Source organism: Balaenoptera acutorostrata, chromosome 14 (assembly GCF_949987535.1).
Source record: "Balaenoptera acutorostrata chromosome 14, mBalAcu1.1, whole genome shotgun sequence".
Classification (NCBI taxonomy): Eukaryota; Metazoa; Chordata; class Mammalia; order Artiodactyla; family Balaenopteridae; genus Balaenoptera; species Balaenoptera acutorostrata.
The window spans coordinates 14,240,341-14,252,746 of NC_080077.1; the positions used below are offsets into that span (position 1 = coordinate 14,240,341).

Consider the following 12,406-nt stretch of genomic DNA (forward strand, 5'->3'; position numbering starts at 1 on the left):
AGAGTCCATTCTTTCCTGCTGCACCTTGCTGCCACTCATATGTCTTCTTAGGATGTAGAGATAAAGCCTTACAACATTATTCTAGTTTCGTTTAATTTGGTTTTTATCAACGTCGTTCTGTTCTTCGGATTCCTCCGCATTGTGCTTTCCCCATACGTAGCTCCCACAAAAGGCTCTTAGATTGAATGTATATGAGCATTTTCAAACATAACTCTACTTTCTCCATGTGTTTTCCTGGGTTCAGGGAAACACTAGGGGGGAAAAACGCTTTTATGCTTCTTATTTTATTCATGGGGTTCTGCTGTGATTCACAGATTTCACAATTGAATCTACAATGACAGTAAGTTCACATATAGTGATAGTAGATGCTTCTAACCACAGAATTTAATGTTGTGACATTAGTACATACTGTATTTTAGGATATTATAAATCTCTCTACCGTAAGGAAGATGTACTTACTCATTTTTATTCTTTCAGATTGCAGGGTACTTCTCTGAAGTAATGTTGATATTTCTATGAGGACGTTAAATCTTTCAAACATGAAGATGCAATAGTATTATGTAGTAACTATCTTTTTTTTTTTTTTTTTTGTAGTAACTATCTTATATGGCGTTATGTAATGATTTTGAGAGATGGTCTGTAGGAAAAGGTGGCTATCAGGAGTCTGACTTTTAAAAATTATTTACATTACTTATTTAGGAGAGAGCAGTTTATGATCAAAATTTGAAGCTCCTCTGATATAATCCAGGAGAAGAAATGAGACCCTAAGTTACTTTTTTTCCACTCAGGATTGTATCTGGGTTTACCTTTTCTAATTCAGTATTCAATATATTTACCTGACAAAGTTGAGATAACCAAAATTTACCAGTGCCTCAAATATATGAAATTAATTTTTGAATTAAGGTGATTCACTATTATTGAAAATCAGTGTGTGAACTTTATAAACAATTTTATCCTCAATTTTATGTGAAGGTAGTAAAAAAAAATGATAATAGGTATGCCAGAGTGCCGGGCACTTAAAAATGAAATTCCTAATGAAATGTTAACAGTAATCTTTTGAGAAAAGTTTTACTATCTGCGTTTTATGTGAAAGAGCCTGAAAAGTAATTTGCCAAAGACGAACAACTAGTAATTAGCAAATCCAGAGCCCTAGTCCAGGATTGAGTGGTTCAAAACTTATCTTCTTTCCCTCGTGTAGTATATGGATATATAGTAAATAAGATTTAACAGCATTAAGATCAGTTTATAGTGCTTTTCAGAGAACTAGTTAACAAAATGTTTTTTTTAAAGATCAGTGATACTCTGTGTTGACTAAGATATCCTTCAATTAAATAAACAAGTATTTATATTCACTGGCCTAGAAATCTGTTATCTTTATGACTGAAAAAAAAATCACTAATGATCATAGCCCAACTGGCCTGTAATAAACTAACATATGTGTAGACAAGTTAATTACTATAACGTGGCTCAGAATTCTAAACAAAAAACCCAAACCGGGAGACAATGGAGTAAACATTTTTTTGAGAATTGTTGGATAACTATGAAAGTAGTTCTCCATCTATGAAGGTCTGGTTGTGGTTTCACTTATATAAAATGAAAATAATTTAACAAAGTGTCTATTTTGGCCATAATGAAAAAAAGTCTGTTTTATTGCCAAGAATATTATATGCCAATATTCTTACATGTTTGAATCTATTTATCTATCCATCTATTCTGGGGGAGACTGCAGTATGTGCAGTTTATTTGAGGGCAGAGTTTAATAGAAGATGCTGTCCTAACAATTATAATATCCTTTTTAGGAGTTTTCTAAACGAACAGAAGGTATTGCAGTCCAGGCTGAGAATCTTGTGAAGGAAGCTTCAGAGATCCCACTTGGGCCCAAGAATAAGCAGCTGCTTCAACGGCAGGCCAAGTCAATCAAAGAGCAAGTCAAAAAATTAGAAGACACACTCGAAGAAGAGTATGTGCTTGACAAGTCCTAAACTTTCTTCTCTGAGATAAAGTTTCATACACTCTTTCCTGTATATTGTATTTAAAACATTCTTTTAAAATCTCCAAGTGTCTGTGTATTTCAGCATGTTTTGAGGAAGCAACTTACAATTCAAAAGAAAATATCACCAGTAGAGAATCCAACATCTGTAACAGAGCAGAAAAATATAAGTGTTGTGGTTTTGGCATCGTAAACTGATTCTGTTCATGAGAAAGCCATATCTATAAAATTTAAGTGGCCTCTGTACACTGGAGAAGGGAATCTCAAAAAAGAACCAATATTTAAGATAATTTTTTTACTGTATTATTCTGCTGTCACCAGTTAGAGGGAAGGGTAGATTTTTGGTTGTGTAGATTCTAGGCCTAAACACATATGGCATAGACCAAGCGTCTTCAACTCCAAGAAGCTCACAGAGCTTGCTTACAGCGCTTCAGTATTCAAATTGTCACTGATTGTATACTATTTCCAAAAATTAATTTCAAAAATATATTTTATTTTTAAACATTTAGTGTTTAGATACCTAAAAAGAAAGAAAATAATTTGGCCTATGGTATCCTGTTATGTACAAGATAGACACACGCAAAAATTTGGAGGGGATAAACATATGACCAATGTTCCTCAAAATAATATGGCTGAACGGTTCTATTTTAAAGATTATTTAGTGGCAAATCACCAACATGTATTGTTTTTAAGGTATAGGACATAATTTCTAGATGGGTTTTTAAAATGTAAAATTTGTTTTTAATACTATTAACACCTTATAATTAATGTTGTACATTTGTCTAAACTTTAAAATTTGTTAAATAATTTATTTAAAGCAAATTGTGACTTAAAACCTTTAAATATTATCCATCAAGGTAGAAATAGTAAAACTTAGAGTTTATTAGAAAGGAAGTTACTTCCATTAGAAATATCCACCTGAATCTTTATTTCATTTAGAAAATTGCAATATAATATAGCTTGAATTAACTGTACTGATGAGAGCATAGACTCATCCAGGGTATACATTTGAGACTACAGTATTATTGAATTTGACAATCAATGATGCATTGTATTTTCCTTGATGTCTTCAAGTGCCTTTTGGTAAACAGGGAAATTCCTTCTTTTTTTTTTTTTTAACCCAAGGACTTAACAGTTCAATGATATACTCTTAGTTTCCTAGTCTTTTTCTAAACTGAAAGCCATAATCACCTGGTTATATATGCATAACTATCACATGGCTATATGTGCATAACTAATACAAACTGGGAACCTATAATTGAAATTTTATTCACTAGATTTATTACAAATAAAGCCCAAGGTGTCTAAAAGCAGTTAGGGTGCTTATGTACAAGAATTTATGAAGTCTTTTAGAATCAAGATCATACAGACATCTAAGAATAGCTGAAATTGTTATAGATAATAGATTGCAGGCTCCGCTCTAATAACAGAAACAGTTCCTGCGTGGCAGCATAGGATTCAGATTACAAGCTTTATCTTGATTCATAAAGATGTATTTTATAAAGATCTCTGAGTATAAAGCGTCACTGCAGTATCTCCTCTCAGAGCAAAAGGGTCACATTGACAAAAGTAGGACTGGTAAGAAAACTGTGTGCACTGGAATCTAGGTGAGCAGTTTACTAAAATAAGTTCTGGCAACTACTGGTCTGGTGCACAGTTTAACAAGATTATACCTGGATTCAAACCCTTTGGACCCAGCAATATTTTGTTCAAAGCACAGTTCCATCCATAACATAGCTTAGTGCTACCTCATTCTCAGAGGAGACAGGAATACTTGAGGACTGACTAACTCAGATCAAATGTGCATTTTTTTCCCCGGTTCTAATAGTTTCAGCTTTGATGTGCTCACAAATGTCTTCACTATCTTTTCACCTGGTGATTTAAAGGAAAATGTATTGTTTTTCTCTATTAAGATACTGTATTTTATTTACTTAATTTGGTTAATTTTAGTATTAAAACCATGGAAATGGTGAAAAACAAGTGGAATCATTTTGGCACTAATTTTGAGACCCTGTCCGTCTGGATAACTGAGAAAGAAAAAGAACTCAATGACTTGGAAACTTCGTCATCTGCCATGGACACACAAATCAACCAAATTAAGGTGACCTGCTCACAAGTTACATTTATAATCCATGTCTAGATTTTAAGAGCACCTTTCTTACATTTCATCAAATGCTATTTGTCCCCAGAACAAATCTATCATTGCTATGTGACTCTATTAAAATTAAATTCACACAAAATGCTGAGCTAAAAGGTCTTGATTGATACTGGGCAACACTTAATAGATGGAATTATGTATTAATATTGTCTGATTTATGCATTCAAAGTCATTATTGTGTGCAATATCATTAAAATGTTTTTATGGTTACATTATTCTTTTCCTTGATTTTGAATTAACCCCATTAGAGTGCCCTGTTGATGGATTTATACGCCATGAAATGTGTTCGTCATCTACAACCTTACTTTTTAAGAACTATTCTAAATGTCTAGCTCAAGTATTGGTGGCATTTACCCTCACCAACCACAAGGAGGGGTTCGAGAAATTACTTTCTTCGGGTAAAGCAATCAGATTCCATCCATCTAATGCTGGCATTTATGATGCCCTTGGGGGCATGAACTGAGATGCCCTGATATGTTATCCTCCAGTTCTAAAATAACCAAGTACATAGACTATCATCGTCCATTTCATTCAAGTAGCTTAAGAAAAAAAATGGGCTGAAAGAAATGAATTCTGAATGTTCATTTCTCTTTCTTTTATGCTATTTTTGCACAACACATTTTCACAATTCAACTGCTTCTTTTTCTAACTCAGCTCATTTTTTTGGAGTGGGAAAACCCTTTGCCATTTCATTCGATTAAATATAGTAAAATAAATACCAAGGTGAGGGAACGTTTCACATTATGACTCAGAACAAGTCATTGCCATGTGCACAGTGGGAGGATGCAATATTGTTTAGCTAAGATTACAAGCCGGGCAGACTGCTTATCACACATCTTCTGCAGTCAAGGATACATGGAGTCTGGTGTATGCAGTCTAGCTTATGTCTTGTGTGATATACTAGGCAAAACAGATGCCCAGCCATTAAAGAATGAAATATGTTTAATCTTTAAAACTGTTTTTAAAAGTTGCCATTTAATTCTAAGAAAACAAAGAATAGCGCATTTAAATAGTTGTCTCAACATTCTTCTTTCAAAAATTTTTGGCATACACCTTTTAACTTGTTTATCCTTTCTGTAATTCATTTTTCTATTTTCTTAAACCTTAATTCCAGAACTTCTGAAATATGTCAGTGATCAAATGTCATCACATTGCTTTTAAGAAAAAAAATGATTAAGTATTTTATTTTTAAGTATGTAAACATTCAGTTGTGGATTTCCATGCCATCAGGCTGAAATACATTTTAATATTCCAATATGGCACTTTGAAAACTATCTAAAAATGAATATGAGTATCAGGAAAAATATATTTGCTAGAAATAAGCAAAGATAGAGTTGAATACACTGTACTGTGGAGTTGGGGATCATAGATTCTATTTCCAGACAGAAGACTACATTATAGGAAATATTCAAAATATGTTAACACTTGTCATAGTATTTTCACTTCAGACTCTTAGGATTAAAATTAATGAAGCATTTGAGTGTTATTGTGAAGATATTTATCTATAAGCCCATTTTTGTTCTTCATTACATGCTATTCCAAATTGACTAATTTCTTATTCCTGATTGATAACTCACAAATGATAAGAACATGCACTGGGTTCATCTTCCATCTTCTCTTCATGGATTGGAAATTTTTTCTGCCACAATCCAACAATATAATTATATAGTTTGCATCTATGAATTTGTTAATGCCATATATTACTCTAAGAACTAAGAACTTTGATCTTAACTAAGATGATTTCACTGAGGTGTTGGAAGCACCTAGAACAACTATTAGCACATAAAAAACTCAAAATACATTTGTTGAATTTATGAGTATTTTTTCCAAAAAAAATCATCTTAAAAAACAGCAAAACAAAGAAAGATTGTATTAATGCTCAAACAACAAGTATCTATCAGATATACCACTATAGTCATGAATATGAGAAATAAAAACAAATAACTGATGTATACCTGGCACTAATCTGATGCCAGCTATTTCCAATAGTCTTATCTAAACAGAAGTTATTTCTGACTCTGTTGTCTCATCTAGACAGAAGTCACACATTTATTTTTTCTAGGGTAACAGTATTTTCTATTTAAATTATTTGAAACTGAGATGTCTGAATTTTTGGCTTTATTTTGCTTGAATGATTTGGCTCTTTTTCTCAGAGAAATAGTTTTTCTTCTCTTATAAATAAATAAACCTCTATGTTTATAAGAGGCCCCCCCAACACACGCACATGCACACGCACACGTACATGCAGGTGCCCACTTTCAGTACTTTTCTTGTGTTGGCTAATAGGTAAAATGTCCTCCTGCCCCAAATGGAACTCATAGTCTGTAGTCTCCTTACTGCAGAGTCTGCAGCTAGTGAATAAAGCAGTGGTTCCCCAAGTGGATTCCTTGGGTCAGCGGCAGTGCATCACCCGGGAAGTTGTCAGAGCTGCCAAGTGGGCCCCGCCTGAGACCCAGTGAGTCTGACTCCCTGAGGTTGGGGCCAGGGGACCCTAATGTATTCCAAATTTGGAAACCATTGGCATAAAGTATAGGTGATAAATATGAAAAGACTGGATTTAGGTAGGAGCAGAATCAGACAAGCTTTTAGTTTGGTAAAATATGAAATACTCAGCTTCATTTTAGGAAAATTAAATGAATGCCAATATTAGCATTCCTATGAGTTTGGGAACAAACTACTTCCCAGACCAGTTGGTCAAAACTCTTGACTCATAGGATAAGCAGAGAATTCTCTGTACCTTCAGAGAGACTGTAAGAGTTCCAGGGACATGTTCTTGCTTCACTGTGAGCAGGGGTGGCCTTTTCTCCTTATTCTCCATCCAGCGAACATGACCACCACCAGTTTGTATTTTTCAGACATTGTCTGCATACCTGTCCTCCCCAAACGAGGTCAGGAAACACATGGTGTTTGTTTGTAGCTAGCTGCTTTCTAATGGTGCAAGTAGGTTGAAATGTCAGTTAAGGAAAAAGTCTGCTGATTTTCTCTCTCTGCAGATGGTTATACCATTTCAGGAAGGCAGGCTTGCTCAGCCTCCATTGTCATTTTTCTTGTTTTAAATATTAGGTCACGATTCAGGAAATAGAAAGTAAGATCAGCGGCATTACAGGACTAGAAGAAGAAGCTCAGTCTTTTGCTCAATTTATTACCACTGGAGAATCTGCTCGAATCAAAGCCAAGTTAACACAGATAATAAGATACTGGGAAGAACTCCGAGAACATGCACAGAGTCTGGAAGGAACAATCCTGGGACATTTATCTCAGCAGCAAAAGTTTGAAGAGAATCTTAAAAAGGTAACAATTGGTCCTTGCATGCTAAAGTTACCTATTTCACCTTGCATTTTATAAATTGTACAGAAATAATGGAATAAGGAAAGGACACAATTTGCCAATTATTTACCAAGTTGTCAGTGATGACTGAGTTTGTCATTTATATGTAACCTTTTTTCAGGGAATATAAAAATGCCATTATATATTGTGTTCAGATAGGTATTAGGTCTTAATTATATTCCTTTCAAATAGTGGAACACATTGATTTGGGGTTTTTTTAAAAATATATTTTATCATCACACTGAACGTTATCCAAAAAAGATAGGCATGCTGTTTCCCCAGTAACCTTCTCTGCCTTGATGTATGTTTTCCCCATCATCATTTTTATATATTACCAATGTTTTAGATCCAGCAGACTGTGTCTGAATTTAAAGATAAACTTGCTGATCCAATTAAAATATGTTCTTCAGCTACAGAAACATACAAAGTTCTCCAAGAACATATGGTAAGAGCATGTTTCAATGTTTCTTCTTATTTATCTACTCAGAAATGTGATAATTCCTGCTTGAAAGGAAAACAGTAAATATTTTTATTAGAGTTAAAATTGGAAAAATTGTATGTTACTTGAGGAATAATATAGATCAAACATATTCACTTCATATAACACAAGAAATATAACTGTACAAATAAGTTTTCATTAAAAATGTATTTTAAAGAGTAGTCATTTAAGATATATTTCTCTCTCGTAATTAGAACATGTAACTTTTTCAGATTATAGCTTTAAGAAACCCTGTTACCTCTTGCCAACATTATAAAAAATTAAATGTGCAGAAAAATGTGTATATATTTGCATAGCAGATTTCAGATTCTAACCCACTACACTCAGATGTGCAAAGACTATGTCCTCACTGATCTTTTCCCCAATGGCTAGCTTTTTTGATCTGATCCCTGAATTGGTAACCACTGTGAGATATTTTGCAAAGCAATAGATGCCTCTGGCAGAATTCAGAGGAAGGAGCAAAGCAAGAGAATCATGCACAAAGAAATACTCAAAAGAAGTGTGTTAATTAGTAAACCAAAAAAATATATATATATATTATCCCTATTATGTGTGCATGCATGCACAAATGCAGAGAAAGGGGCCACAGTAATAGCAAACAGTTGACAAAAGCACAACTGGAAGGGGAAGTGGAATTTATATTGTTTGAATATTTATCATAAGAATGCATTATTGTGTTACTTATGTAATTTTTAAAAGAATAACCCCCAAATGAGGAAAATTAGATTTGATAGAATTATTTTAATAGACAACTAAGTTAACAATTGAGTACCAGAGAGGATAATATTGTATGTTTCTAATATTTGGATTTCCTAAAGCAAGTTATTTTTCTCTATCTTGATTTTCTGATCTGTAAAATGGGGGCAAATGAAAGAACATACCTCTTAGGGTTCTTATGAAGATTAAATGAGATAATATATGTAATGTACATAACACATTGTGTTATGCCACACAATGTGGCAGTGCCTGCCACATCCTCAGGTTCCCTAATTGTTATTATCATGGATTCCTGACGGCAGCTATGTCAGCCATAACTTCCTGTATATTTTTTTAATAAAATTATAGCATGTTGCATATAGCTCTTATAAATTAGGAGTAGTGTTTTTTAAAATACATTTGGTATAACATGAATAACAATTTTCACAAATTTTCTAAATCCTTAAGGGAAAGTTGTAATTATTGAGATAAACAGCAACAAATTCTTATTTGGGGAATAGTCTCTCCATTCTCACCTTTGACTTCTGCATTCATGAAGTAACTTGCTTGTCACTTTCACTATGTCTTGCTGAAAATCATGGGCAGAGACTTTTTTTTGCTGAAAATCATGGGCAGGGACATTTTTTAGTACCACTGCTGTTTATTATGCCTTTGGGACAACGTTTGGTGATAAAGGGTCTCAAAGAAAAATTTAGGTCTCCTTTCTTGATGCTGTGCATTCATGGAACTCTTTTGCTCTCGCATCAGGATCTCTGTCAGGCCCTGGAATCCCTGACCAGCACGGTGGCTGGCCTGTCAGCCAGCGCCCACAAGGTCTCTAACAGAGACTCCTCCGTGCAGGAGGCTGCAGCCCTGCAGCAGAACTATGAGTGTTTGCTGCGTCAGACTAAGGAGAGACAGACTGTGCTCGAGAAGCTGCTGGCCCACTGGCAGAGGTGAGCAGCCTTCCTTCTCCAGTTGGCAGCCAGGGTTTCAATAGCTACTCCTAAATAGGAAATTCTGGACTTTAAGTGATGGGAAATGATCATCCCACATGTAAAACTCATCACCTCATGTGCCTACCATGGGAAGACATTGATCTTCATTATAAGATGAAGATCCCTGATTGTGGAGGGGATGTATGAGTATCTTTACACATTGCACACATCTAAACACATGTGCAAGTTCATACACAAACATGAAAGGAGTGGTTTTTGCACCTTCACGTCTAGAAAAAGACAACAAACACTGTGGTATTTATAATGGTTACTGTTGAACCCCTCAACTTCAGAAAAGTTTAGTTTTCAAGTATGATAATTCTGCATGAATTTGTTTCTTATCTCTGCTTTGTGTAGGCTAGAGAAAGAACTGTCTACCTTTTTGACTTGGTTAGAGCAATGTGAAGCTATAGCCAGTTCCCCAGAAGCCAACATTTCTGCAGACAGAGTCAAGGTGGAGAATGAACTTCAATTAATACAGGCAAGTTCAAGGAAGTGAGAGGAAAATGAAATGCTCTTTGTTATGGTTGCATTGTTAAACAAAATCAAGTACGAAATCCTTTCTTCAACTTAACTTCTTGTTTTCATTTCATGATCCTGCAAAGAAGAGCAGCCCTGACCTGAAAGACAAAGTCACGGTGAACTTTGTGATGATCAGTTTCCATGATGTATTAGAAAATCCTGTAACATAATGTCTGGCACTTGAATACAAATTATCTGGCAGAGGAGTTGAAGGCGAAATGGGTAGAAACATAGATGAAACAAGCAAGGTTGACCATCAGTGAATAATTTTTGAAGTTGGGTAATAGCTGTATTCCTTCTACTTTTGCATTTGTATGAATTTTTGGTAATAAAAAAGTCACAGTAATGATTATTTTCAAGCAAGACACCAAAAAATGAATAAGCACAAATGCAGAAGATAGAAAGATAAAGAATACTAGCTTATTACATTCTTGAAGAAGCCAGCTTTTTATACTTAAAATAAACTTTAAGTATTACTGAAACTACAGACAATGTTACTGATTTCTGGAGATTAATGACTTGCTTTAAGCGATGCTATCTGTGCCAGAAAATTCAACAGGCAATATTGCTTCACAAAAGATATTTATTGTGTAACAGATTTACACCCCAACTTTCTCCCATCACCTTTTACAAAATGTTTAAGAGGAAACTAAGTTCTTTTACTTTTCGTAATTGCTTCTGTAAAAACTCCATCAGAGGGCTTCCCTGGTGGCGCAGTGGTTGAGAATCTGCCTGCTAATGCAGGGGACACGGGTTCGAGCCCTGATCTGGGAAGATCCCACATGCCACGGAGCAGCTGGGCCCGTGAGCCACAATTGCTGAGCCTGCGCGTCTGGAGCCTGTGCCCCGCGACGGGAGGGGCCGCGATAGAGAAAGGCCCGCGCACCGCGATGAAGAGCGGTTCCCGCACCGCTATGAAGAGTGGCCCCCGCTTGCCGCAACTGGAGAAAGCCCTCGCACGAACCGAAGACCCAACACAGCCAAAAATAAATAAATAAATAAAATCAAGTAAAACTTTAAAAAAAAAAAAAAAAAAAAAAAAAACTCCATCAGAGCATGTCTGTAGCATCTGATCCTATTCCCCCATCTTCACATGTTCTCCTACCTTGACTTTGAGGGTTTCTCACGCTGTTGGTTCTCCTGCCTTTCTAGTTTGTTAAACACCAATGTTCTGCATTCATCTCCCAAAAAGTCCCTGCTCAGAAACCTCCAGTGACTGTCCTGCCTGAGGATAAAGGGCAATGCTCAGTCCACAATCCAGTGTTTATCTTATAAATACAATGTGAGCTGTTCTAAGAAGGGAAGTCATAGCTCCTTTTCTTAAAAATGATACAAAGATATCTGCCCATATAAAACTGTATTCCTGGACTTCCCTGGTGACGCAGTGGTTAAGAATCCACCTGCCAATGCAGGGGACACGGGTTCGAGCCCTGGTCCAGGAAGATCCCACATGCCGCAGAGCACCTAAGCCCGTGTGCCACAACTACTGAGCCTGTGCTCTAGAGCCCGTGAGCCACAACTGTGGAAGCTCGCCTACCTAGAGCCCGTGCTCCGCAACAAGAGAAGCCACCGCAATGAGAAGCCCGCGCACTGCAACGAAGAGTAGCCCCCACTCGCCGCAACTAGAGAAAGCCCGCGCGCAGCAACGAAGACTCAAAGCAGCCATAAATAAATAAATAAATCAGTAACTAAATAAATAAACAAATTACAACTGTATTCCTACATGTCTCTATGTGGAAAACAGTGCTATACAAATTAGAGGACCAAGATTGGCCCCCATCCAGATACTGTGTCAGCCAAGCTGCCTCCCTACCATGGTCTGAACATTCCTTGTACATTCCCACCTCCTGGCCTGTGTCTTCATCCTGCTCAGCGTTAAGTCCTGGTTCTGCTTTGAGGTCTTTCCTGTTGTCCATAGACTGTGTACTCCTTCCTCTGATGCCTGTAGCAATTTTGCTTGTATCACACATGTGGCCTCACTAGGGAGGGGAAAGAAAACATTTTGACAAGCATCCACTATGTGCCGTGCTACCACTGTCTATACAGTGCTTATCTTTTATCTCGTGTTAGGTAGGGACCACAGCTTTTATGCACCACTCACATCACCTAAGAGATTCATTGCCTGATTTAAAAATAAGTAGTTCTGTTGCACGAAAGTAAAATGAAGACCCTTTAAGTTCCCTGGTTTGGCCTAATGTAGTCTCTAAACAGAGAGA

General features: G+C 36.1%; 1 protein-coding gene across 14 annotated transcripts in view; it reads left to right on the top strand.

Moving 5' to 3' along the window:
- SYNE1 (spectrin repeat containing nuclear envelope protein 1) overlaps positions 1-12,406 on the top strand; it is a 463,872-nt gene that overhangs the window by 175,940 nt on the left and 275,526 nt on the right. For all 14 annotated transcript variants that reach the window (XM_057527516.1, XM_057527518.1, XM_057527519.1 and 11 more), the window contains 6 exons: positions 1,800-1,960; positions 3,941-4,091; positions 7,212-7,439; positions 7,822-7,920; positions 9,439-9,626; positions 10,026-10,149. In XM_057527516.1, coding sequence (XP_057383499.1) covers positions 1,800-1,960; positions 3,941-4,091; positions 7,212-7,439; positions 7,822-7,920; positions 9,439-9,626; positions 10,026-10,149 — 951 coding nt within the window. The remainder of the gene's footprint in view (positions 1-1,799; positions 1,961-3,940; positions 4,092-7,211; positions 7,440-7,821; positions 7,921-9,438; positions 9,627-10,025; positions 10,150-12,406) is intronic.